At 38.6% G+C, this 25,907-nt stretch overlaps 1 protein-coding gene across 1 annotated transcript in view; it reads left to right on the top strand.

The window, feature by feature from the left end:
• The window catches only part of ARHGAP22 (Rho GTPase activating protein 22), a 338,996-nt gene extending 317,482 nt beyond the window's left edge, over positions 1 to 21,514 (top strand). The window contains exon 5 of the mRNA XM_044665779.1: positions 21,260 to 21,514. Within this exon, the coding sequence (XP_044521714.1) occupies positions 21,260 to 21,471 (212 nt within the window). The 3' untranslated portion in view covers positions 21,472 to 21,514. The remainder of the gene's footprint in view (positions 1 to 21,259) is intronic.
• The last annotated feature ends 4,393 nt before the right edge of the window (positions 21,515 to 25,907 follow it).

Below are 25,907 nucleotides of genomic sequence, written 5' to 3' on the forward strand. Positions count from 1 at the left end.
TATATCTATATCTATATCTATATCTATATCTATATCTATATCTATATCTATATCTATATCTACATCTACATCTACATCTACATCTATATCTACATGCCTTGGGTTTCTTTAGCTTCTCTGTTCCTCAGTTTCCTTAGATTGGAAAGAGAGCAGGAGTTAGGACTAATTAAGATCCTTTTTTTCTGGCCCTAAATTTGTAATATTGTGGTTTAGATAGTGTGTGTAAAGGAGGACAAAAATGGGGCAGGGGGAGTCTCTGGGAGACAAATGTGTCTCCTTTGAAATATGTGAGCTTGGTAGGTGGTGTGGTGAATCAGACGCTAATTTGTATGCATGTGCTAGGCATGTGCAAGGGACTGGTTTGTAAATAAATGCAGGGGGGCACCCTTGGTATAGCCACACATACATCCCTGGCTACCAGCTCTCTCCATTCCGGTGTACATGTGAAGGTGCCACCAGAATGTGTGTCTTGTCAGAGGGGCACATGCATTCGTGACACACATCTAGGATGGGCTCCAGGGCGTTTGGGGGGTAACTGGAGAACAGATGGTTAAGGGAGAGGGCGTTGCTTGAAAGGTGCCACCTTTCCTTGGGACTGGAGGGGAGTAAGTAAATGCCTTTGAGTTTCTGACCCTGGGGGTGTTTCTCACCCTTTTCCTGGGGCTGGTAAAAGAGGATTTTTCTCCTTCCCTTCTCCCTTTTGTAGAATGTTCTTAGGGGGGAAAAATAAGGAAGATGTTTTTACTGCCCACTGCATGTCTGAACAGCACCACTGAATGTATGGGCATTGTCAGGCTAATGATGGTGGGAGAGCTATTCAGGCCAGAAGGAAAAGAGCTGGTTTGTCGAAGTTGCTGAGTGTCTGCTTTGCTGGAGCAGAGGACAGACCACTTGAGGAGGAAGAGTAGAAATGTCACCTCCTCTCTTTCCCTCCCTCAATTAAAAAAAAAAATTGGTGTGGAATCTGTTAGCCCTGGGACTGGGATTATGGGTATGTCCCTGCTACCTTCCACTAAAAGCACACTAAAACTCTGCTTTGCCCCAGGGCAAAATAGAGGGCTGTTCACCCCTTATGTGCTAACTCTACTAGGGTTGGGGCTTGCCAGCTCCCAGGTGCAAGGAAAACCCTGTCTTTGCCAGGGGGTCTGCTTGAGTGGGAGGGAGAAGCAGCTGGGGCCATCCCCTGAGGAATTTCTACAGGTTTATCCACCAGAAAAGTAGTTTGCCAAATTCCATATTGGTAGCAGGAGCTGGGTTTTTTTTTTTTTTTTTTTTTTTTTTTTTTTAAGTGTAGGCTGAGACCTCGAGGAATAGGCGGGATTGGCCAGGTTTCCAGGGTTTCAGACTATGCCACTGGAACTGATTTCTGGCTGGGATCTTATTCTTCAGGCCTGCCAGGGCCTTTGAGGTAACTCACGAGTCACCGGTGTTTTTAACATTTAACTGATGAGCTCCGCTGGGCAGGCCTGGTACCTGCAGGAAAGAGGGCGAAGGAGGGAGGGAGAGAAGCCTTCAAGGTCACCTAGCTAGAGAGAACACAAACAGTGTGAGCACAGACCTCACAGAGATTGCAAGCTGGATTTCCTGAAGGGTTTACCCTTCCTCCCTCCTCACCCTCCAGCCCCACAAAAGCCAGTGGAATGGCAAGTCATGAAATTCCCCTCACAGCACATCCAGTTGGCATGACTGGAGTGAAGATGGGGCTACTTACTTATTGGTACCTTGTGTGGGAGGCACCTGAGATCTTCCCCAAAAGTATTCATAATAACTGACTTTAAAATTTACAGAACACTTCATATGTTAACTCATAACAACCCTGAAAACAGAACTACAGGGAATTATCACCATTTTACAGATGGGGAAACTGAGACTCAGAAATGTAGACTGGCTTAGTCAAGGTTATACAGCTAGTTTTAGAAGCAAGAATTGAACTCAGATCATTATGACTCCAAAGCCCACTGTTGTTTCAATAGCAATATATTGCCTGTCCCTTTCTAGGCAGGCTGCAGAACCAGGGGGATCCCCTGGTTCTTCCAAAAGGGCTAGAGGGACTTCTACCATTTATTGGAGGTGGTTATTCTATAACTGAAATAAGGATTCCCCCTACATCTAACTTGTGGTAGGACAAAGATATCCAAGTGTCACAATACCTTGATTCTCACAGGTAGCATGAGTATAAAGGAGAGAAAAGGAACCAACATTTATCAGGGACTCCTCTGCCTGCAGATAAGTGCTTTGCAAATATTCTCTCATTTGATTCTCACAACAAATCTGGGAAGTAGGTGTTATCCCCACTATATAGTTGAGGAAATTGAGGCAAATAGAAATTAAATGACTTGTCCAGGGTCATACAGTTAGTATATGAGGCTGGATTTGAATTCAGGTCTTTCCTGAATGCTGGACTAAAACTCTGTTATTGTGTCATCTTCCTGCCTAGAGGAAAAATATTGTCCCTGATAATATTAATAATGGGAATATAGTCTCAGAAGAGAAATCCGAAGAGGAACCGAGTTTGGGACCAGAGATCTTCCCTAAGTTGACTTCAATACCTCATAGCCTCCTCTGATAGCACAGGTACAGATAAGTCATCTTCGACAAGGCTGGTGTACAGATGAACAGGCCATGTGTCACATCTATCTAGTCTTTGGGAAGACTTCAGGATGCTGAGTGACTTCAGCAGGGGCATCTAGGGCATGTAGGAAAACCTATTTCAGTGAATACCACTTCAAAGAATTTATAGAAGCATGATCTTGGCATTGACCCTTTTCTCTTTCTCTATTCTCTTCTTCTAGGAGTTTATTCATCTACTCCGGGGACTCCCCCTCTTATTGCTAGGCAGATGATTTCTATAGTGTTTCTCAATACTAATCTACCAATTCAGCCCTGAGTTTCCAAACTATCTAAACAGTATCTCATTCTGAACACCCTCAAAATCAAAATTAAACTTCCCTATGATGAGACAACATGAGTATAGTAGACAGAAGACCTGGTTTCAAATTCTACTTTACTGTGTAACTCTGAGAAAGTCACTTAACTTTGATCTCATCTGTAAACAGAGAGGTTGGACTCCGTAGCCTCTAAAGTTTCTTCCAGTTCTAAATCTGTGACTCATGTTCCCTCCCCACCTTCTCATCCGCAGTCTTCCTCCTGACTTCATTTCTGTTAAAGACATTTTCCTAGTCACTGGGGCAGATTCAACATCAGAATCACCTCAGACTCTCTCCTATTCCTCTTTCTATTTCCTGCCTCCTAAGTCCCTCAAAACCTTCCTCCCCTCTTCTGCTCTACCTCTAATATTCACCCAATCAATTGATGTCCTGTTGGTGCCCTCATTTCCATTGTCTGCCTCCAATCTTGGTTAATGTCTCAACTTCTGGTCTGGATCCCCCCATTGTCATATCCACTATTGCCTCTGTGCTACATACCTTCCCTATCAACCTCTTAAACTCAACTCCCATTTATAATATCTCACATCTTCTTGGTGCATAAAGTGGACATGATCTCATTAGATCCTTGAAATAAAAGAAAAGTTGGAATTTGTCAAAAAGAAAGGAGGCATTAGAAAAACTAAATTTTGGTAGCTGGAGTGATAGATTGAAGAACCTTGAAGTAGAGGCACCAATTAGGAAGTAATTACAATAGTTCTGGCAAAAGGGAATGAGTGCCTGAATTAAGATTAGGGTTAGGGGAATATAAGGAAAGGAACTGATGCTAGAAATCCATGGAGGTAAAATCCACAAGACCTAACAACCGAGTGGCTTTGGTAGGGGGAAGCCAAGTGAGGAACAGATGATGATTGAGGTTGTGAAGCTAGGTGTCTGGCAGTATGGAGGTACCCTCAAGACAAAAGGAAGTTTAGAAGGAAGATGGGTTTGGGAGAAAAAACAAAGAGTTCTATTTTAAATATCCTGCTTAGAAAATCCAATAAGTAGTTGGTGATGCATAACCGGAGCCCAGAAAAGACCAGAACTAGATATATAGAAGTTAGTCTCTAACCCACCCCCAATTCCCTCCTTTCTCTGAGTCTACTTTTGCTATACTTATCTGGACCCATGTTTAACTAAACACATGGGATACTTTGATTGACTGGCTGTATTGTATTGTTAGACTAATCTGATTTTGAATGGCGATATGTATTTTAATAACCTTTAAATGGACCTTAGTTCTTTTCTAAAGTCAGTCACTCTAGCCAGTCAGACTAAAAAATAAACACATTGCCTGCCCATTTTAAAGACCCAGCTCCAGTGTGATCACTTACTGGGGATCTTTTCTTATCCTTAGTAGATGCTGGTATTGTCCTCCCCTTTCCCTTATGATTCTTGAGTGTATTTTGTATTTATTTACCTGTATTCCTCTCCTCTTCTGAATGTAAACTCATTGAGAACAAGGATGGTTTTGGTTTTGTCTATATCTTTAGTATCTAGGACTGTGTTTGACTCCTTATTAAGCCTAAATGCTTGTTAAATGAATGAATGAACCCTCTGCTTCTGTTAGGTCACTTTCTACATTTTATTTTTTATAATTTTATTGACATTATTTTTATATCACCGTAATTTCCTTGCATTTCTGGCATTCCTTGTGTATTTGTCTTATCTCCTCCATCTCAGGGAGATTTTTTACTGGTGTTCTAAATTTTCACTACCATTTACAATTACCTTTAAATCCCATAAACTTCTAAAAACTAGCTTTCCTTCTTCCTCATTACTTGGTCCTGCTTCATTGTGGTATAGTAGAAAATGGGATGACTTAAAATAAAGGGGGAGACCTGGGAATTTACTGCCTGTATGAAGAAGAGCAAATTAATTGTGTTCTCTGTACCTGTTTTCTTCTCTGCCAAATAAAAGGATTGGACTAGGGGATTACTTAAATTCTTTCCAGCTCCTATGAAAAACCCCAATTTCCTATTCAGAACTACATGGCTAAGAGGGCAGCTGGAGGATTCTTGAAAGTCTTATTGGTCTCTCTAGAGTTTGGGTTAGGAAATATTGATGTACATTTCTGTTGTACTGCCATTAAGCTGCAAGGAACTCTTCAAAAGTCCTCATGACTTGGTATTTCAGAAAGTCCATCGACTCGGGTAAAATTTGTCTGTACTTCCAAATCTGTTTCCAAAACTAAACAGCTAGGAAGACCTAGGAGGAAATGGATGTATGATACTATTTTCCTTTAGGTACTATGCTGAAAGCCCCCTTAAGTTAAAAAAAATTAAATCCTATTAGAAAGATAAGTTCTTTTACCCAAGTAGATGCACCAACCATACTGGGGGTGGGAGGTGGGGGAGAGGTCTGATTTTTAACCATGTTAACACTCAGCTCAACCACTACCTCCTATATGAAGCTTTCCCTGATTCCTTTCTCTGTCAGTGTATCTTCTTTTTCCTCCCTGACATAAACTTATATTTACATTGTATAGGCTTTATATGCTTTTGGACGTGATACGTTGTCTTCCCCACATAAAAGCTCCTCATTGAGGGACTAGAAGACTGTTTCATTTTTGTCTTTGTATCTCCAGTTGCTAACAGAGTGCATACTATATATTTGGTGCTTAATAATGTTGATTGATTAATTGAATAATTCATTCATTCATTCATTCATTCTAAACCATGTCTATTGGAGAAAAGATCAGTAGAAAGGAGTTATATCTGTATCTGTATCTGTATCTGTATCTGTATATGAATATGTCTGTGACTGTGCTCAACCTGATTAGATCCTGGGAAGGAAATCATCATTATCATTGTAGTTGTCATCATCATGGAGTAGTCCATGGTTCCCCAAGTTTTTGTGCCATAAACATTGTGAATCTCCAGGATAATTTAACATACTGCATTTAATACTCTGCAATTATTTACTGCTTAAGACAACACTAAGGAATTTATAGCATGAATCTTAGTCCATTGTTATAAAATTCCAAAGAGTTCACTAACTTCTAAACAGGAAACTGGAGTAGTAGTGCTGGATTTGAACCCAACAATACCTGAGTTCAAATTCTTTCTCCGGTTACTAGCTGTGCAACTCTGGACAAATCACTCAATTTCTCTTGGCCTCAGTTTCTCTTCTGTAAGGTGAGGGGATTGGTCCATCTTACTTCTGTGGCCTCTTCCATCTCTAACTTTGATTCTATGATAATTATTCTGCATTTTTAGATTCACAAATAATTCCATGAATTTAAATTCACAATAATCCTCTGAGGTGGGCTGTGAAAGTTTTATTTATATTTTAGACATAGATAAGCTGAGGCTTAGAGAAATGAAGGGTCTTACTTGTGTAAGGTCACACAACTAATACATAGCAAGGCTGGTATCTGGTTCTCTTTCTGCTATGTCATATTTCTAGACCAAGGGATTAATTAGCCCAAAAGATTTTTAGCAAACTTTTTCCCCCCAACAATTTTGTCACAGACAAAAGCAAACTCAAGGGAGTTAGAGCTGGAAAAAAGATTAAAGATCATCTTGTTCAAATCCCTCATTTTACATGTGAGGAAACTGAGGCTCAGAGAGAATAAGAGGCTTTCTGAAAATATGATCAGTGACAGAACCAGGCTCTCATTCAGATTTTCTAACTTCCATGTGAGCTTTCTTACTACTATGATTTGTTTGTTGTTTATTCATTCTTTTCAGTCATATCTCATTTGGCTTTTTCTTGGCAAAAATACTAGAGTGATTTGCCATTTCCTTCTCCAGCTCATTTTACAAATGAGGAAACTAAGGAAAACAGGGTTTATATAAGTGACTTGTTCAGGACACACAGCTAGTAAGTGTCTGAAGAATTTGTGATGGCAGTCCATTCTTGGTCTTCATAAGTGATGAAGTCATCTACTTTTGTAAAACCCCTTCCATTAATAATAATGACATCCCTGATTATTTGACTCCTTTGGTCAACATCAGAGGGACTGCCAAATAATGAAAATTGTTTTTTCTTTGTAGCTCAACTAGTCAGTAAACTCATTCTGGATTATATTGGACAAGTAGTTTATAGAAGCAATATGCCTTGAAATCGTGTCCTTCAGTCGTGTGTCCTACTTGATCATTAACTCCATGATAACAAGAAAGATTCTAGCATTAAATCCAACAATTTTATCATGAGAACTTCTGTATGTTTATTTTTAATTGATTTTTTTACCATCACCTATATTTCCCCATGCTTCTCCCTTGCCTCCTTTCTTTACCCCTCCCAAAAGACTATCGCTTATAGCAAAGATTTTTTTAAGCTAGGAAGAGAATAAATTCATTAACCATTCAGACCTATAGGCCCCTTCCTACTTCTTCAGAGAAGTAGGAGAAAATGTCTTGCTCAATTAATTTTTGCACTAAAAAGAATGCTCTGAAAAATTCAATGGACTCTTCATTTTTTTTTTTTTGGCTTACTGAACTAATTGATTTTTGCTTAATTCTGCCTTTTACTATCAAGTTCATTTCTCTTTTTTTCTCTCTCTCTTTTCTTTTTCTATCCAAGGAGTCATAGTTTGTAACATAAATGCTTTTAAACCCTTACCTTCTATCTTAGAATTCATACTACATAGCTGTTGTAAGGCAGAAGAGCAGGAAGGGCAGTTGGTGTTAAGTGACTCTATCCAGGGGCACATAGCTAGGAAGTGGCTCAATCCAGCTTTGAACCCAGGACCTCCCATCTCCAAGCCTCACTCTCTATTCACTAAGCCTCCTAGCCCCCCAAAATACGATTTTACATGAAGTTCAGTTAAAAAGAAAGCAAAAGCAGCCATCATCCTCAATAACATGTCCTTCATGCATTTAAAAAAATTAATAATTTCTTCTTCAGAGAATTAGTGCAGTGAATCAGTGAATTCTTGTGTTTCTCCAGTATGTTTTCACAGCAGTTTAGGATTTTCTTTCAGTCTAAGTAATCTTTTGGAGAAACAGGAGAGTGAAAAGAATTAAGGGAAAGCAAGATAATAGTTTGAACTCTCCCAGGCTCATACATTTTCAGAATCTCCCATTTGGAAGACACCTCTGAAGAGAATCTAGTTCAATCTGAACCAGATCAGAAATCTTCCCCTAGAACCAATGATCATTTCTTTGGAAAGTTACTTGAGAAATCTATAAAGAAGCACAGCACTCATCACACTGCTTTGACAGTGTATCCTGAATCTACTCGCCCCAGGGTGTGTTTATTATTAGCTGGCTTGGCCAGTGAGTTAGCTTGGAGCAGGAGCAGGTTCAGCAGGGGATCCAATTTCAGAACAAGTAAAAAGTTTAGTTGGAGAAGAAGAACTTTTCTAGGTACTGTATGAAGGGGCTCAGGCTCAGTGTGCCTGGGGGGTGGGGATTTTAAAGCCTGGTGTCCCTATAGGTCATAGTAAGAAAAGAGCAGTTCAAATAGAGAGATGAAAAGGACATTCTCCTGTCTGGAGTAGTCTTTAGAGGATACCCCAAAAGGGGAAACAATCTCTCCTCTTCTCATTTTAAGTCCAGATAATTAATTAGATTTTGTTAAGTGCCTACTATGTGCTGGGCCCTGTGCTTAGGCACTGGGGATACAAAGACAAAATTAAAGACCCCCTGCTCTCGGGAGATTTACTATCTAACCTGGGAGATAACACGCACGTATCAAAGTCACTAGGTCACCCTAGAACTGGGGCTCTTGCCTCTTTTATTGTGGCATGGACTCTCCTTTGACAGTCTAGTGAAACCTGTGGATTCCCCAGAATAATACTGTTAAAAATACATAAAAACCACATAGGTTTACAAAGGAAACCAATATATTGAAACAGCAACAAATATGCTTATATTTTAAAATTATATTTTCTTTTTACTTCATTAATGATTTCTCAACTACATATAAATTTTTTAACTATCATTTTTTAAAATTTTGAGTTCCTATTTCTCTCCCTCCCCCTGTCTCTCTTTAGAAGGCAAGCAGTTTGGTAATGATTATACTTGTGAAGTCATGCAAGATATATTTCCATATTAACCAGGTTGCAAAAGAAAACAGACAACAAATGAAATGAGAAAAAATAAAGTTTAAAAATATGCCTAAGGTTGCATTCAGAATTCATCAGTTCTCTGTCTGAAGAAAGAGAGTATTTTTCATCATGGATTCTTAGAGATCATTGTTTAGGATCAAAGCTTTCACAGTTCATCATCCTTAAAATATGATGTTATACAATGTTCTCCTGATTCTTCTCACTTCACTTTGCATCAATTCATTTAAAAATTTCCAGGATTTTATGAGATCATCCTGTTTGTCATTTCTTTTCCTTTTTAAAACTCTTACCTTCTGTCTTAGAATCGATATTAAATATTGGATCCAAGGCAGAAGAATAGGCCAATGGGGTTAAGTGACTTGGCCAGAGGATCACAACTAGCTAGTATCTGAGGTCGAATTTGAACCTAGAATTTTCCATCTCCAGGCCTGGCACTCTGCCCACTTAGCCACCTAGCTGCCCACTATTGTCATTTCTTATAGCACAATAATATTCCATCACTATCATAAATTACAACTTGTTTAGCCATTCTCCAATTGATGGACATCCTCATAATTTCTAATTCTTTGCCACCATAAAAAGAGCTGCTATAAATATTTTTTTGTAGAAATAGGTCCTTTCCCCCTAATTTGGGATATATACCCAATAGTGGTATTGCTGGGTCAAAGGCTATATAGTGTTGTTTTTTTTTTAAATCTGGAGGGTAGTTCTAGATTGTTTCAGCCAGAATCATTTGACTAGTTTACAACTCTATCAACAGTGCATTAGTGTCCCAGTTTTTCTACATCTCCTCTAGCATTTGTTAGTTTTCCTTTTTTCCCTTATTAGCCAATCTGAGAGGTATGAGGTGAACACACAGATAAAAACTTGTGTGTATAATATACACATGTTAAGTGTGTGTATAGATGTTTGTATACATATATATTACAGTTATATATATATATATATATATATATATATATATATATGTTAAGAACTCCTTGTTAATGGATAGATTACTGGACTTGGGGTCAGAAAGACCCAAGTTTCAATCCTGTCTAAGATGTATTAGATATAACCTTGGGCAGGTCACAACTCTCTCAAACTCAGTTTCCTCATTTGTAAAACGGGGACAATGAGCAGCACCTACTTCTTGGGGCTATTGTGAGGAGAAAATGAGATAATATACATAAAACACTTTGCAGTAATACTTAAAGTGCTATACATAGTTCAGTGTCAACTTGCCCTGTCCATTTTCTCAGGACTGAGTCACATGTAGATACTTATGGGAAGAGATTCATAAATAGTAGTTAATGACATCTACAAATAACATATTCCAGAAAAGAAAGCAGGGCAGCAAGTGTTATGTTTAGTGTCTCCACCTGACCCATGCTTAACATTAAGGACTGGTCTTGACAATCAGCAATTCTGCTTCTGCTTTTAGATATATCCCACGTTATAGGTTCACAAAAGCCATCTCTTCTCACCCCTCAGTCCCTCTACCTGAACACCCTGACCACAGGTTTTAAGTAGTAGGTATTTTTTTGTTGTTTTATTGACGGAGGCCTAGTTCCTTTTAATTTTTTTTTAGTTAAAAAGCATTTATTTTTTAAAAAATGGAACAATCCCTGTAACATGTGCATAATAAAGCAAAATAGACCCCCATATTAGCCATGTCTAAAAATATATCTCTTATGTGTACCTTGAGTCTATCTTCTCTTTATGGGTAGGTGGGTAGCATTATCCTTTATCAATATGTTTGGTCATTTGGTCATTGTTGTTGATCAAAGTTCTTAACTATTTCAAAGCTGTTTATCTTTAAAATGTTACTGTATAACTTATACTAAATCACTGCATCAGTTTAACTAAGTCTTCTCAGGTCTCTCTGAAATTGAGTAAGCATTCATCATTTGTTATGGAATAGTAGTATTCCATTTCATTAATACACCATAGTGTGTTTAGTCATTCTCCAATGGAGGAGGTTCCCTGTTAGTTCTAATTCTTTGTCACTGCCAACAGAGCTCCTTAAAATTTTTTTAAACCTTTAAGTCCTTCACCTCTTTCTTTGATCTCTTTGGGGTCATCACTAAGTCAATAGAAAATATGCACAACTGAGTGGCTTTAAGAGGTATAATTTCAAATTGCTTTTCAGAAGTCTATATGACTTTAATAATTCCATCAGAAAAAGCCTTAGTTTTAAATTTAGAATGAAGCTTCTCTTCAAAGCGATCCCTTGAACATTAGCTCGATGTGGAAAATAATAATCATTCTGAATATAAGTACATCAAATTAATTGAATTGAATTCTAGAGACTTTTTTTAGCCCACTGCCAATTGGGTAATTTTAATAAATTCCATTTCTTTTATGGAATTCTACAAGTGAGGCTAGTTTAATACAGTCTAGGGAGTTTTTCTTTGCTTCCAAATGAACACTGTATTTTCTATGAAGTTTTCTTCAGCCCTGGCATTTTTTTTTTAGTTCTAAATTCCACTTAATAAACCACTTAACAACAACCACTTAATAAAAGTGAAATTTAAAGGAACCATAGAATAAACTTTTGCAGATTTTTGTAAAATACCTCAGAATCCAGGCACTTAACTGCCTGCTACAGATAGTTCTCATGGTTGGCAGATACCCAAGAACTGACTTAGAGATGCTTCTTAGCTTCCTTCCACCGCTGCCTACATCAGTAGTCTTTTATCATGCACTTTCTGCTTTGTGTAAGAAATTGTCATCACTTTTTTTTTATTTTGGAATGTGGATTTCTTTCAGAATTCTTTAAGTAATGTCCAATTTACAGAAAGTTAATTTATATGAAGCAAGAATTGTCTGTATGCTAGGCACTGGGGATATGAAAAAAAAAGACAAAAGCCGGTGCTAGTTCTCACCTAGCTTCCAACCTAATGAGGAGACAACATGCAAACAAACAAACATGTATACAATTAAGGGTAGTCCCAGAAGGACAGAGCTAAGTTTACAGAGAAGTGTGAAAGACCCCTTAATGAAAGTGGGACTTTAATTGAGACTTAGAGGAATCCAGAGAAAATAGGAGGCAGAGAGTTGAGAGAAAGAATTCCAGGCATGCGGGCAGCCAGAGAAGATGCTCAGATTAAGGAGATGGAAGGGTAGACTATATTGAGCAGTAAGAAGGCCTGTTATTGGATCAAAGAGTGTATTGAGGATGAGTAAGGTATAAGAAGACTGGAAAAGTATAGGGGGAGGTACAAGTTATGAAAGTTTTTGAATGCCAAAAAAAGACTTTCATATTTGATCTTAAAAGTGATAGGGAGAGAGGGCAGCTGGGTAGCTCAGTGGATTGAGAGCCAGACCTAGAGTCAGGAAGTCCTAGGTTCAAATCTGACCTCAGACACTTCCCAGCTGTGTGACCCTGGGCAAGTCACTTGACCCCCAGTGCCTACCCTTCCCACTCTTCTGCCTTGGAGCCAACACACAGTATTGACTCCAAGACAGAAGGTAAGGGTTTAAAAAAAAAAGTGATAGGGAGTTACTGGAGTTTACTAAATAGGGTGTGATATGATCAAACCTGCATTTCAGGAAGATCATTTTGACAGCTGGGAGGAATAGAGAAAGATTTGAGGCAGAATAATGTAGGCATGAGATGCAGAGTGCCTATACCAAAATGGTGGCTCTGTCAGAAGGAAAAAAGGAGATGGATCTGTGTGATGTTAGGAAGGTGGATACAACATGATTTAACCACAGATTGAATATCGGGGGTTGAGGGGCTCGGATAACTGAAGGAGAGTGGTAACCTCCACAATAATAAGGAAATGGGAGTTGAGGGAAGAGGATAATGAGTTAAGTTTTGGAAATTCTGAATTTAAGATGTGTATGGGGCATCTAGTTCAAGGTGTCTAATAGGCATCTAATAGGACACGAAAGATTGGAAGTTAGGAAAAAGGTTAGTGCTAGATAAGTAAATTGGAGAGTCATCTGCATAGCAATGATAATTAAAACCATTGAAGCTGATGTGATCACTCAGGGAACTCATGAAGGGAGAATTGGCAGCCCAGGACAGAGCCTTGAAGGATACTCACTGTTAATGGGCGTGACCTGGATGAAGAGTCAGGAGAGAAGACTGATGAGAGGTCAGATAGGTAGGAGAAGAACAAGGATATGGAAATGTCCCGAAAACTGAGAGAGAAGGGAATATTGAGGAGAAAAAAGAGATAACAAAGTCAAAGGCTATAGAGAAGGGGAGGTGAGTTGGAGGAACACACAGTTCTTAAATGTCTACACTTCAGAAATATTATCTTGTTTGATCCTCGCAAGAGCCTTGTCATGTCAGTGCTATTAACTTCCTCATTTTATGGTTGAGGAAATCAAGGAAGACAGAGGTTAAGTCACTTGCTCAAGGTCACATAGCTAATACATGTCTGCAAATGGGTTTGAACTCAGGTCTTCCTGACTCCAGGTCCAGCACTATTTCACTGCGCCTCCCAGCTGCATCAAGCAGGATGAGAAATCAAGAAGGATGACTATTGAGAAAAGGCCATTAGGTTTGCCTGTTAAGAGATCAGTTGGGAATTTGAAGAGAGCAGTTTTGGTTGAATCATGAATTTAGAAGCCAGATTGCAAAGAACAAAAAAGAGAGTAAGTGGAAGGGAAGTAGGGGCACCTGTTGGTGGTGGTCTTCTTAAGGAATTTAGTAACAAAAGGGAGCAGAGATATAGAATGAGAGCTAGCAGAGATGGATAAATCAAGCAAGGTTTTATTGTTTCAGGGTGGTTTTTTTTTGGAGAATGGGGAACACATAGATTTATAGGCAATAGAAGGCTGTCAGTTGACAAGAAAGCAATTGAATGTTAATGAGAAAAAGGGATAATAGAGGAGGCAATCTGCTGGAAAAATCAGGTTGTAATGGGATCACTTGGTAAGGAGAAGAGTCACCTTTTCATATGAGACAAAAGTGACAGATGAGATCATGGCAGGAGACATGTGTATGACAGGAGATGGGGAGCAGCAGAGAAGATGCATCTCTAGGAATAGTTTCATTTTTTTTAATATGAGACAAGATTCTCAGTTGAGATGGCAGGAAAGAGACAGTTGAGGGGAACTAAAGAAGGATGAAGGATCTGAAAAAATCACTATGGTAAGAGGGATTGTGAGTTAATGAGGGAGGCTATAGTGAGAGTCCAATTGAAATTATGTAGTATAAATTTGTAGAGGACCCAACACAGTTTCATGATGCACAAAGTCCAGCTACAAAGACATTACTAAATGCTGTCGTAAAGGTACATGGGAGATGATATATTGGAATCAGCACCAGATTTGAGTCAAAAGAATTTTGTTCTCAGCTTTGCTAATTACAACTTGGGCAAATTACAGACTGTTATCAGTTTCCCTAGCTATCAAACAATTCTAGGATTTCTAAGCTTCTATCCAACTCAAAATCCTATGATCTTGGGGAGAAACTAGATTGGCTCAATGGATAGAGAGCCAGACCAGGAGATGAGAGATCCTGGGTTCAAATTGGACCTCAGACTTCCTGACTGCATGACTCCTGGGCAAGTCGCTTGGCCCCCATTGCCTAGCCCTTTCCATTCTTCTGCCTTGGAATCAATATTTAGTATAGAGTCTGAGGTGAAAGATAAGGGTCTTAAAAAGTTCTTTAATCTTATATAAAAGAATAGATAGTTTCAGGAAGCCCAATATATAGATCTCTAGGTAAAAAGTTAAAATATATTCAGTCTATCAAGCATTTATTAAGGATCTACTATGTTACAGGCTTTGTAGTGGGGATACAAATACAAACAGGAGACAGTCCCTGTCCTCAGAGGCTTACATTCAATTAGTAAGCTAGTGTAGCTAAGCTAATAGCTAGTGGTAGCAAGATCTGAGAGGTTCAAAGAGTTATTGAGTGGGGGCCCCATTGAAGAAAGAGTTCTTCTTGCTAGAGAACCTGGGTTAGTTGTCTGGGGTGAGACCCTCCAAGAATTATCAAACTGGGGATAGCTACAAAAGTCAAATTACCTCTCTAGTCCCTGAATTTCCTGTACCCAGAACTGAGGGTTGGCAGAGTTGTTGGAGGGAAGAAAGTCCCAGTCAGGTCTATGAAATGCATAGTAAGAAAGCCAGAATTGAGCTTGTGTTAAGAATTCGATGAGCTGAAGGAGGACAGGAAAATGTCTACTATCCAAATATATACAAGATCAGGATCGATTGAATTGTAAGAACCTTGCAATTGTGACATTCAGATAATTTCCTCAATTATTGTCCCACCATCGCCTTTGCCTTTGCATATTTTCTTTGGAATGGCAATAAAACACTCTTTTAAACTGTCACAGGCAATAGATGTGCTTTATTTCAAGAATATCAAAAAAGGAAGGAAAGGAAACTATATATATATATATCCTCAGGACCAGCTGGAAATAGGGGAACTTGGGAAATGGAAGATGGAAGCTTAGTAAATGATCTGAAACCAGATTCAGTGTAAGGTAAGTAGTAAGAGCACTGATCCAATCTGGGTTCAAGCCTCATTTCTGATATTTATGACCTCTGTGGTCTTAGACAAGGCAATTGAGGTCTTTGAGCTTCAGTTTCCCAAACTGTAATATTAAGGGGTTGGATTTAAGGACTTCTGAAGACCCCTCCAGCTCTAGCCTTATGATCTTAGGATTTGGGTGGTTGTTAGTCAACGTATTAGATACTATTTTAGATTTCAGAGCTGTGGCTGTTAAGAGATTTACTTTCTCATCAGTTTTTGAGTTTTTGTGTTTAGTTTTTTCAGGGAAGGTTTTCCATCACTAGCTGACTTTTTCCACCTCTGGTGTGATAATCTGAATAACTTTTCCTCCTATAGCTTCTTTATAAAATTTTTCAACTCAGAGCACAAATATGTAGTGCCAAGAAAGGTACAAGTAATTTCTTCTCTTTTTTCCTGCTTCTATTCACAGTGTGACACTGGCATACATACAGGCCTTCCCTCGTTGGGCCATCCTCCTCTCAGGTGCCATAGTATTTTGTGGACCCAATTATTATTTTTTATTTGATAGTCTAAAATAAGTCATTTCATTTATAGCCATTCCCATTTTAGACAATTAGGAGCAGTAAATAGCCAGTTGGCTGAATGTTTATAATGGTCCGTGATTAACTTTCTAAGTATTTGACCCCCATAGTGAATGCTTAGAGTTTCCAGAAAAAGAGTGGAAAAAAGCTACATTATAAATAACTTGCTTCTTTAATTAAAAACAAAGCACCAAATTTACTGCCAGATATGGGAACTCAATATCATTAGACTCCACTGGGTAAATGTCTTTTTTTTCTGTACACATAGGATCCTAGGAATAGATCTGGAAGGGAACTTTGAAGCCATCTAATCTAATAACATCATTTTATGGATGAAGAAATCAAGACCCAGTGAGGTTAAGAGACTTTCCCCAAATCACATATTATTCAGCAAAGCTTGAATTTGAACTTGGTTCCCGTGACTGAGAACTGTACTCTTTCCAATGTGCTGTGCTGCATTCTTACAAGGCAGTAAGACAAAGTATGACAAAGTATGGTTACCAGAAGCAATTATATTAAGTGCCATGTGGCAGACAAAGAGAATTTCCAATAAAAACCTGTTTTTTTTTATTGTTGTAAACCTTTAAAGGTGTGCTATTATCTAATTAAAGAAGAATCTTTAATTCTTCACTTCCTGTAATATCGGTGGCCTGATTTGTCACAAAATGTTTATGTGCTGTAGAAAGCAGGATTTTATGAAATGAAAATGTAGGTATTTATGCAAAATAATATTAAATCATATCCTTTAACACAGCTTATACTTCTCTGCATGTGGCGTCCTAGATTGCCATCTGTCTTGCCTACCCGTAAGATCCATGTCCAGATAATTATGCAGGGTATCCTAAAAGTCTTAGGGCTACACTAAGACTTTTGGGATACTCTGTGTGTGTGTGTGTGTGTTCTCATGCACATGTTCAATGTTTATAGATATATTTATTTTAACTTAAAACAAAATGCATGTATGTCATTGAAAAAAAGTGAATTGGATGAGGAACTGTAGACCTCACTTATGTACAATTTGCTTTTGTTTTTTAAATTTCAACATTCTGAGGAAATGTAGGAACCCAAGGGAGAAAATATGGTAGAAAACTATTATTGGGTGAATACTGACAGAGGAACAGATTCGATTTTGTTCCTGTAGTATTACTATAGATCAGCTAGTCAGAAAAAGGAAATAAGTGATCCTTTAGGAAAACAGGTCATCAGAAGCCAAACATAGAGGCATGTAGTAGTGATAAGAGATTTCACTTATCTAGAATTTACTGAATCTCTACCAAAAACAGAGCAGCTCATAAATTGCCTTAATAATAACTTCATCCTTCAAAAGTGGAACTCATTTTTTTCACCCCTTATTAGTGGAAATTCTACATTGGATCTGATTTTTAATACCAGGACTGCCTGCTTGTTGGCTTGGTAATGGGAATAATGTGGGCAAGAGATGGCCTTTTTCCTCCTCCAGTTTTTGACCAAGTAGAGGAAAAACCAGGCAGAGTCTGACATGTACCTTTAATTTTAGGAATGCATGTTTCAGAAGGGGTTCAAGAAAAAGAATAGGGAGGCTCCCATGGACTAAAATTCTATAAAAGTCAGCCTAGAAATGGTAAGAACCTCTGAAGAATGAAGACAAAAAGGGAACACCATTCCAATAGGTCTTTTTAAGGAAATGAAAACAAATTTTGAATTGTCTGGAAAGACTGATGTGGAATACATAATGAACTCGCAAATCAACTTAAGTTTTAGAAAGATGTAGATAGAATAGAAGATGGAAGAAAGAAAATATAATGGATTAAATGTCATGGAAAAATAGTGTCAAGAATACCAAAGATGAAAACTAAGGACAGCAAAAAGAATGGTTGTTGCCAATTAACCATGTGAGGAAAAGGAAAATCAAAGAAGTTTTGGGACAACTATTGGAATGAAAAAGATAATGATATTTGACAACTAAGTGAAGGAAAAAACTTGCTTTAAAACTTTTTTTTTCTTTACTATGGAGAATGATCTTTGCACCAGAAATGAACAAAAATGGCCATCATATTCAAGATAAATAATGTCATGATAAAAGAATAATTTGTTGCCTTTGGATTCAGGTCACCTGGCCCAGATGAATTCCATCCTTGGATAGTGAAAGACTTAGCAGATGTGATTCTTGAGCCACTCTCACCAGTATTTGAAAGTCCCAGGAAAAAGGGAGATGTAGGGTTGACAAAGGCCAGATATTCAAAATGAGAATGAGAATGAGAATAGAGATGGCAAACTAGACCAGTGAGCTTAGTTTTGATGCCTGGGAAAATTCTAGAGTGGAACATTAAAGAGATGGTTGGTAAATAGCTAGAAAAATGATGATCACAAAGAGCAATCTAGCATGCAGCATGCAGAGAGGTAGAAGCTGTGTTAAAGGATATGATTTAATATTATTTCACCTAAATACCCACATTTTCATTTAATAAAATCTTGCTTTCTACAGCACATAAACATTTTGTGACAAATTAGACCACAGATATTTTTGGCCATTCCTTCTTACCAGAGAAGTTTGAATTTTTTTTTCTTTTTCTCTTATAACTTGTGAAGTCATCTCCAGAGAATGAACTGAAGAATGGAAACATGAAAGACATTATCTTTATATCTATTTATCTATGTCTATATATCTCTTTTCCAAATGATACCTTCTATGATGTGGAGAGGGGAGGGAGGGGCTGAGATACTTATAAATTTTATTAATTAAAAAAAGAAATCTCTATTTCTAGACTTTGTATGCCACCTACTAGCTTTCTCATTCTTTGCACAAACTTTAAATTTTTGCTTATTTTAACTTTAAAGTAAGAAATTGCATATATTTGTGGTATTCAAAGATATGTTGATATCATACAAGAGTGTACATATATATTTTATGCATTTCTGAGTTTCTAAACTTTTTCTCTATCATCTGCTGGACTTTGCATAAAACTCCAAATTTCCCATTTAATTTCTTATGCCAACTTATGATAGAGCAAAACTGGGATGGGAAAAGTCATAATACGGAAGAGCTGCCTTTATTTGATAAAGCATCTCACAATATTTTTGTGAAAAGCTGGAGGTATGGATGTGATATAATGCAATTAAATGCATTCATAGCAAGCTGAATTGCTTGAGTCAAAGAATTAATGGGTTCTCTGTTAGCTTGTCAGGAAGTCTCCAGTGGAATGAGTACCCCCACAGTTCTTCACATTTCACATCTATTTCACTGACTTAGATAAAGGTGTAGCTAGCATGTTCATCACTTTTGCAGATGGCACAAATCTGGGAGGAGTAGCCAATGCTACTCTAGAAGAGAGTATTAGCATTCAAATAAATCCTGATAGGCTAGAACAGTGTCACCAATTTCAATTAGAAACAGGGACCACTAATCGATATGTGAAGATCCCTGTAGACCATACGTTGACTTAGTTTTAAAACGTAATATTTGTGTTTTATTGTATTTTTATTTATTTTCTTAAATATTTCTCAATTACACTTTAATCTGGTACAGACCAACTTCAGGAGTATAGTCTGTGGACCACATGTTTGCTACCTCTGGGCTAGAGCATTGGACTGAATCTAATTATTCAGTAAAGATAAATGTAAAGCCTTCCTTTTTTTTTTTCTTCTTTTTAAACCCTTGCCTTCTGTCTTAAAGTCATTACTAAGTCTTGGTTCCAAGGCAGAAGAATGGAAAGGGCTAGGCAATTGAAGTTGTGACCAGCCCAGGGTCACAAAACTAGGAAGTGTTGAGTCCAGATTTGAACCCAGGTTCTCCCATCTCTAGTCCTGGCACTCCATCCATTGAGCCACCTAGCTGCCCCACTCATGTTCGAAATAGTTAAATTCACTAGTTTATGCTGGGGGTTTAGGGCCAATAGTAGTTTGTCTAGAAAAGATCTGAGCATTTTAGTGGATTGAAAGCTCAGTGCCTGCCCACGAGGCATTGGGCCAAAGGAAGAAAGACATGGTTGGGGGCAGCTATGTGGCTCAATGTAGAGCCAGGCCTAGAGATAGGAGGTCCTGTGTTCAAATTTGGTCTCAGACACTTCCTAGCTTTGTGACCCTGAGCAAGTCAGTTAATCTCCATTGTCTAATCCTTACCGTTCTTCTGCCTTGGAACCAATACACAGCATTGTTTCTAAGATGGAAGGCAAAGCGTTAAAAAAAAAAGAAAGTCATAATTTTCTGGAATATGAAGTAATAATAGTCTCTCTGAAGGGTCCCTTTGTCAGACCACCTCTGGAGTATAATATTCAGGTCTAGGTGCTATGGTTTCTTGATAGGCTAGAGAGCATGAAGTGGAAAATGATGAGGATGTGAGGGCCTTAAGTCTAAGTCATGGGAGCAAAGTTCAAAGAGATTTAGCTTGGAAAAGAAAAGCATCAACATTGACATAATAGCTTCCTCCTAGCATTTGAAGGACTGTCCTTAAGTGGAAGAAGGGTTAGATTTGTTCTATTTGCTCCCAGAAGGCAGAACCAGAATTAATGAATGGAAGTGACAAATGGGCAGACTGAAACTTGATTGCAGGAAAAATCCTTTATGAAACGAATCTATCAAAAAGTGGAATGGCTTGCTTTAGGAAGTGGTGGGTTCCTCCTTATTGGAAGTCTTCAAGGAGAGGCTGGATGATCACTGGTCGAGAATGTTGTAGTTGGGATTATGTCAAAGTCCAATGAGTTGGACTAGATGGCCACTGAGGTCCCTTTAACTCCAAAATCAGTAATCCTGGAAGTCAGAAAGGCTTCAAAGAGGTAGCATTAAATTCAAGTTATTCCACCTGCCATTGGACTACTACTGCAACTTCCTCATTTATTTCCTCTATTAATCCTTAACCAGATCTTGGTACATTGTTGTTTTTCCTTTCTACATTGCCTTTCGTGATCAAGCAGGAGAAAGGGGAAAAATTACTTTTCTTTATATAGTCCTTTAAGTTTAAAATTCACTTTATGCCTTTAAGCCTCACAATAACTTTATGAGGCAAACCCTGCCAGGATTCATTATTTCCATTTTACAGATGAAGAAACTGAGATCAACAAAGCAACTTGTGGCTAGTAGAGACAAAGCCCAGATTGGATTCCAGGTTTTTTGAATCCAATTCTATTGTTTTTCCAGTTTCTTTTTTTTTTTAAACCCTTACCTTCTGTCTTAGAATCAATATAGAGTATTGGTTCCAAGGCAGAAGAGTGGTAAGGGCTAGGCAATGGGGGCTAAGTGACTTGCCCAGGGTCACACAGCTAGGACATTTTTCTACTTTCAAAAAAGAAAGAACAAAAAATTAATGCTGGGGTCGGGGGTTCTTCTCTCTCTGCTCCAGGGATCTTTGGGCAACGTTTGGAAGATACCGTGCAATATGAAAGGAAGTATGGCCATCGCCTGGCCCCACTGCTGGTGGAACAATGTGTGGATTTCATCCGAGAGCGAGGGCTCACAGAAGAAGGACTCTTCCGAATGCCTGGTCAAGCCAACCTAGTCAAGGATTTACAGGATTCATTTGACTGCGGAGAGAAACCTCTGTTTGACAGGTGAGTTTGAGTTATTGAATCAACCAGGAGGAGCCACAATATAAAGTGTTGGGTTTTTTTAAACCTTCAATGGGTTCCTTTGAATCCCTGATGAAGGGCTTCTGATGGCACATTAGGCTAGTGGGAAAATGGCAGCAAACTAATGTAACAACAATAATACCTTACGGGAGTATGAAAGATATTGTTGCATAGTAGATCAACTTAAAAGTCAGGAAACCATGCATTTAAGTCCTACTTTGGTGTGAATGTGGGCAAGTCATTGGTACATGAGCCTTCAGTAATTCTCTAAGTGAATGATGAGTTCCATTCTCAGTGGAAGGAATCCCCACACCAAAAACTATAAGACCTTGACATGTGGACACACACAGGTATATATTTATATAGTTTATCCTTCTCTTCTTTCCTCTTCAGTCTTAATTCTGCCATGACAGTAACTCTAGATTCTTGAAAGTGCTGGGGAGCATTATTGGTGCTATAATAAAAATCTAATTCTACCTTGGTAGGACTTGCTAGAAACTATGTCTATGGCACCAGAGAACCAATCTAGATAAGTTTGGAGACTTTTATCACCAGCAGATTGGCCATACCAAGTGATTTTTTCCAACCATAATAATTTTTGAAATTATCTACTGTGATTACTGAATGATGATGACGAATTTTGAATTATTGATTTTCCTGTTCCCCTAAATGAAAAAGAGCTCTTCTTCCTCAAGTGTTCCTAGAGCAATTTGCTTGTCTCTTTTGCCTGTGTCACATATTATTATTGTTGTTGTTCAATTGTCTTTCAGTCCTGTCCAACTCTTCATGATCCAATTGCAATTTTCTTAGCAGAGATAGTGAGAGTGGTTTGTTTTCTTCTCTAGTTCATTTTACAGAAGAGGAAAATGAAGCAGGTTAAGGTTAAGTGTCTTGCCCAGGGTTGCATAGCTAGTGTCTGAGGTGAGATTTGAACTCAGGAAGATGAGTTCCTGATTCCAAGTTCGGTGCTCTATCCACTGTACCACCTGGTTGCATTGTAGCCCATTGTTACCTTTTTACATATTTTCTGCATCGTATTTGCTTGTGTTATTTATATATATGTATTTAGTGTTATCATATATCATTCCCTCATTAGACCAAGTTCTTCGAGGAAAATAATTACATCATTTTTCATCTTGATAAATCCCCATCATTCTAGCCCATTAGGTTCATTTTTGGACATGGCTTCATTGATCAGTTGTATGAGTTAACCCCTCTTTGCTTCATGTCATTTTCCAAAATTTGACAAACATGTCACCAATGGTTACATAGCTAGCAAGTAGCAGAGCTGGGGTTAGAACCCAGAGTTCTTTCCACCTTGTCACAGAATTCAGACCACCATTTTGTTGCCCTGTGAATGACTGTTGACACACAACTTAAACCTGAGACCATGAGTCAGCCATTTGTTTCTCAAATTTGAAATGAAATTAAAGTCTTCGAGCCCTTAGCACCAAGCTTGGTTTTGAGATTCGTGGGAAGTTGGAGGAAAATTCAGGCAGTTTTGTTCTCCAGCCGAATTTGGACATGTGATGACTTGTATAGTAAAGGATATCAGTCTCTGCCTTAGTTTGTAAAAAGACTAGATTATGTCAGATAACAGGAAAGCAGCACATGACTTATAGAGGAAACCTGGAATACCACAAAGCCAAAGAATCATGGACTAAATATCAGGACCAGATGGGGTCTTTGAGATCATCTTGTACAACTCCCCCTTCATTTTACAAAGCATAAAGCTGACACTTAGGCAATGCTAGAAAATCATAAATGCTAAGGAAGGAGTCAACCAGGCAGATACTTCTTGGTGAAAAGTATAAGAGTTAAATTAATGTCCAATACTTTAAGTATTATTTTTATAAAGTTTATTATCTGACAAAATAGGACCAAGTGACTAAGTTTTTCTACCTGCTCCACCAAAGCCCGACAGGAAGGAAAAGAGGACTAGACACGGAACTCCATCCAATTTATGTCCTGTCTACATCAGCACGTAACAACAGGAAGAGAGTGGGGTTCTGGGAATCGTAGTTTTTAGGGTGCCCCTTGAGACCTCAGTTTTCTCATCTGTAAAATGAAAATATTGAACCAGATGACCTCTGAGGGCCCTTCAAGCTCTGGACCTATTACTCTGTGATACCATGAGTCATTGGGCTTAGAAATGTTCATACTCACTGAGCCAAAAGTAAAGAATATGTCACACCTTCCTCACCTTCACATGATATCTTAATTGCATGATATGATAGGCTTTCACCACTGAGCAAGCTAAAGGAGTTCTCATGGTGAATCTTACCAATCCCTTATGAAGTATTTGAAGGGAAATTGGCATTTTTTTCCCCATAATTGGTCAGCAACCCCAGAATCCCATACAAGAGGCAATATGTATACCTTTTTCATCCACATGGCTAAAATTGATTCCTTTCCATGATATCTACACCCTGTTTCTGGTACCTACCAGTGGTTCTGTCATTACCAAGTCTTCTGAGTTACTCCACAGCACTGTGATCGTGACTGTGCATGGAGCTTGGGGACTCCTCTTTGATGAGAGGTGAACCACATCACGATTCTTCCAGACCTTCAAAAGTGGTTGCTTTTGTAGTTTCTGAAGGTAAATGCCATTTGCTAAGAGTCACTGTTTCCAAGCCATCCTTCTGCCCTCGAGCATCCCAAAATGTTTTGATGGAGTTTTTTAGGTGTAAGCTAACAGGTTTCTCAATGTGGGTTCATTGTCTTCACTGGCCTAAAATGAACTTGGGTCATTTCATTTTTCTCTCCTGACATCATCATCATCATCATTATATTATGATTAACATTTTTATTAACCTTGAGGAACTGTTAAAGAAAGGGCCAGCATGCCCTGCCCACAATAGCGCCTCACCCAGACCCACTGGCTCCCTTCACCCATGGCTTACAGTTACTCACATCTCGTACAGGCTAAGTACTAACTGCTCTAGGAAACAAATGGCTGAAAATACTGAAAGACTTGGGTTGAAGACATTCTCCTCATTTTTTGCCCTCCAATCCCTTCCTGGCTTCCTGACCTCCTCTCTTTGATTCTACACAACAGTCAATATTTACTCCATCCTTGAATTGGGAGAAGTGGAGCACCCTTGAAAGAGGGCACATTCTCTTGCTGCCAAGAGGGAGAATTGATTGTGGAATGACCAGAATGAGGTCACTGATCCAGACCCCTGAGGTGCTTTGATGGAACGGAGGGTAGAAGAAAATAGGAGGCCTGTTTTCTGTGCTTGGGCAAGGCACAGTTATACACGTCCAATATTCCTAATCACTGGGGGCTGGAAATGCCAAGATATACTCTAGGAATTCATCCATTTTTCAAGGATTCAGTCTGTATTTATTAAGTGCTCGCTGTGTTCTCATCTTCGTTAGTGCCCTGGCAGGTAAGAGAGAAGCAGAGGAAACTTTCATTATTTGAAAATTGGGGTTTTCTGCTATATCCTTTCAGCCCATTATGAATTACCCTGATATCTACTGCCTTCAGCATACTGTCCTTTTTTCCCCCTATGGCAGGACAGCAAGAAGTGACCATCAGTCATGCTTTTAGTTATTGCAGAATAGATTCAAGAGAGCAGAGAGAACCCTAAGCTAGCTGTTGAAGAAGATTCCCTGTGGGTGGTAGGAAGATAATTATTCTCTCAGATTTTAGAGCTCTGCTCTGACCCATGGCTTTTGGCTTTATAACTTGGTCATCTCAGGTCAGATGCTACTTTACTGACTAAGGGAGGAATTGAGACTTGGGGATTGATAATTTGGTACCCCCAATAATTTGGTACTTACTGATTTAATCCCTTATTTTTTTATCCAGTTTATCTGTCCCCACTCCTCTTAGTATCCCTTCAATGTACCATAGAGTTATCTGGATCTCTACTTAACTAAGTGAATTGGGTGTTTCTTCTTTCTTTACTCAGCCACTCTCTGTCTGGTAGTACTATATTAGTTTTGGATCAGTCTTTATTTTGAATGGCAGTGGGTATTTTAGTAGGCAGCTAGATGGCTCAATGGATAGAACAATGAGATAGAAGACTAGAGTTCAAATCCACTTTCAGACACTTAGTATTTGTGTGACTCTGAGAAAGTAATTTAATTTCTGTTTTCCTTAATCCACAAAAGAAGAAAATGGCAAACTACCCCTGTACCTTTGCCAAGAAAAATCCATGGATGCAACTTGCTTCATCCATGGGTCACAGAGTCAGATATGACTGAACAACCACAACAAGGCATTTTAATGACCTCAACTCTTCTTTAAGGTTATTCATTCTGCAAGTATCTGAACTGGAAAATAAACTTACTTTGCTAAGGCTCATGGTAAAGCTCAGTTTAGTGCCAGATCTTAAAAGTGGCCCATCCTATCCCATACAAGAAGCTTATGCTAAATTTTATCTTCTCCCTCATCACACTGCTAGTATCTTC

The sequence above is a fragment of the Gracilinanus agilis genome, chromosome 2, assembly GCF_016433145.1.
Source record: "Gracilinanus agilis isolate LMUSP501 chromosome 2, AgileGrace, whole genome shotgun sequence".
NCBI classification, from domain to species: domain Eukaryota; kingdom Metazoa; phylum Chordata; class Mammalia; order Didelphimorphia; family Didelphidae; genus Gracilinanus; species Gracilinanus agilis.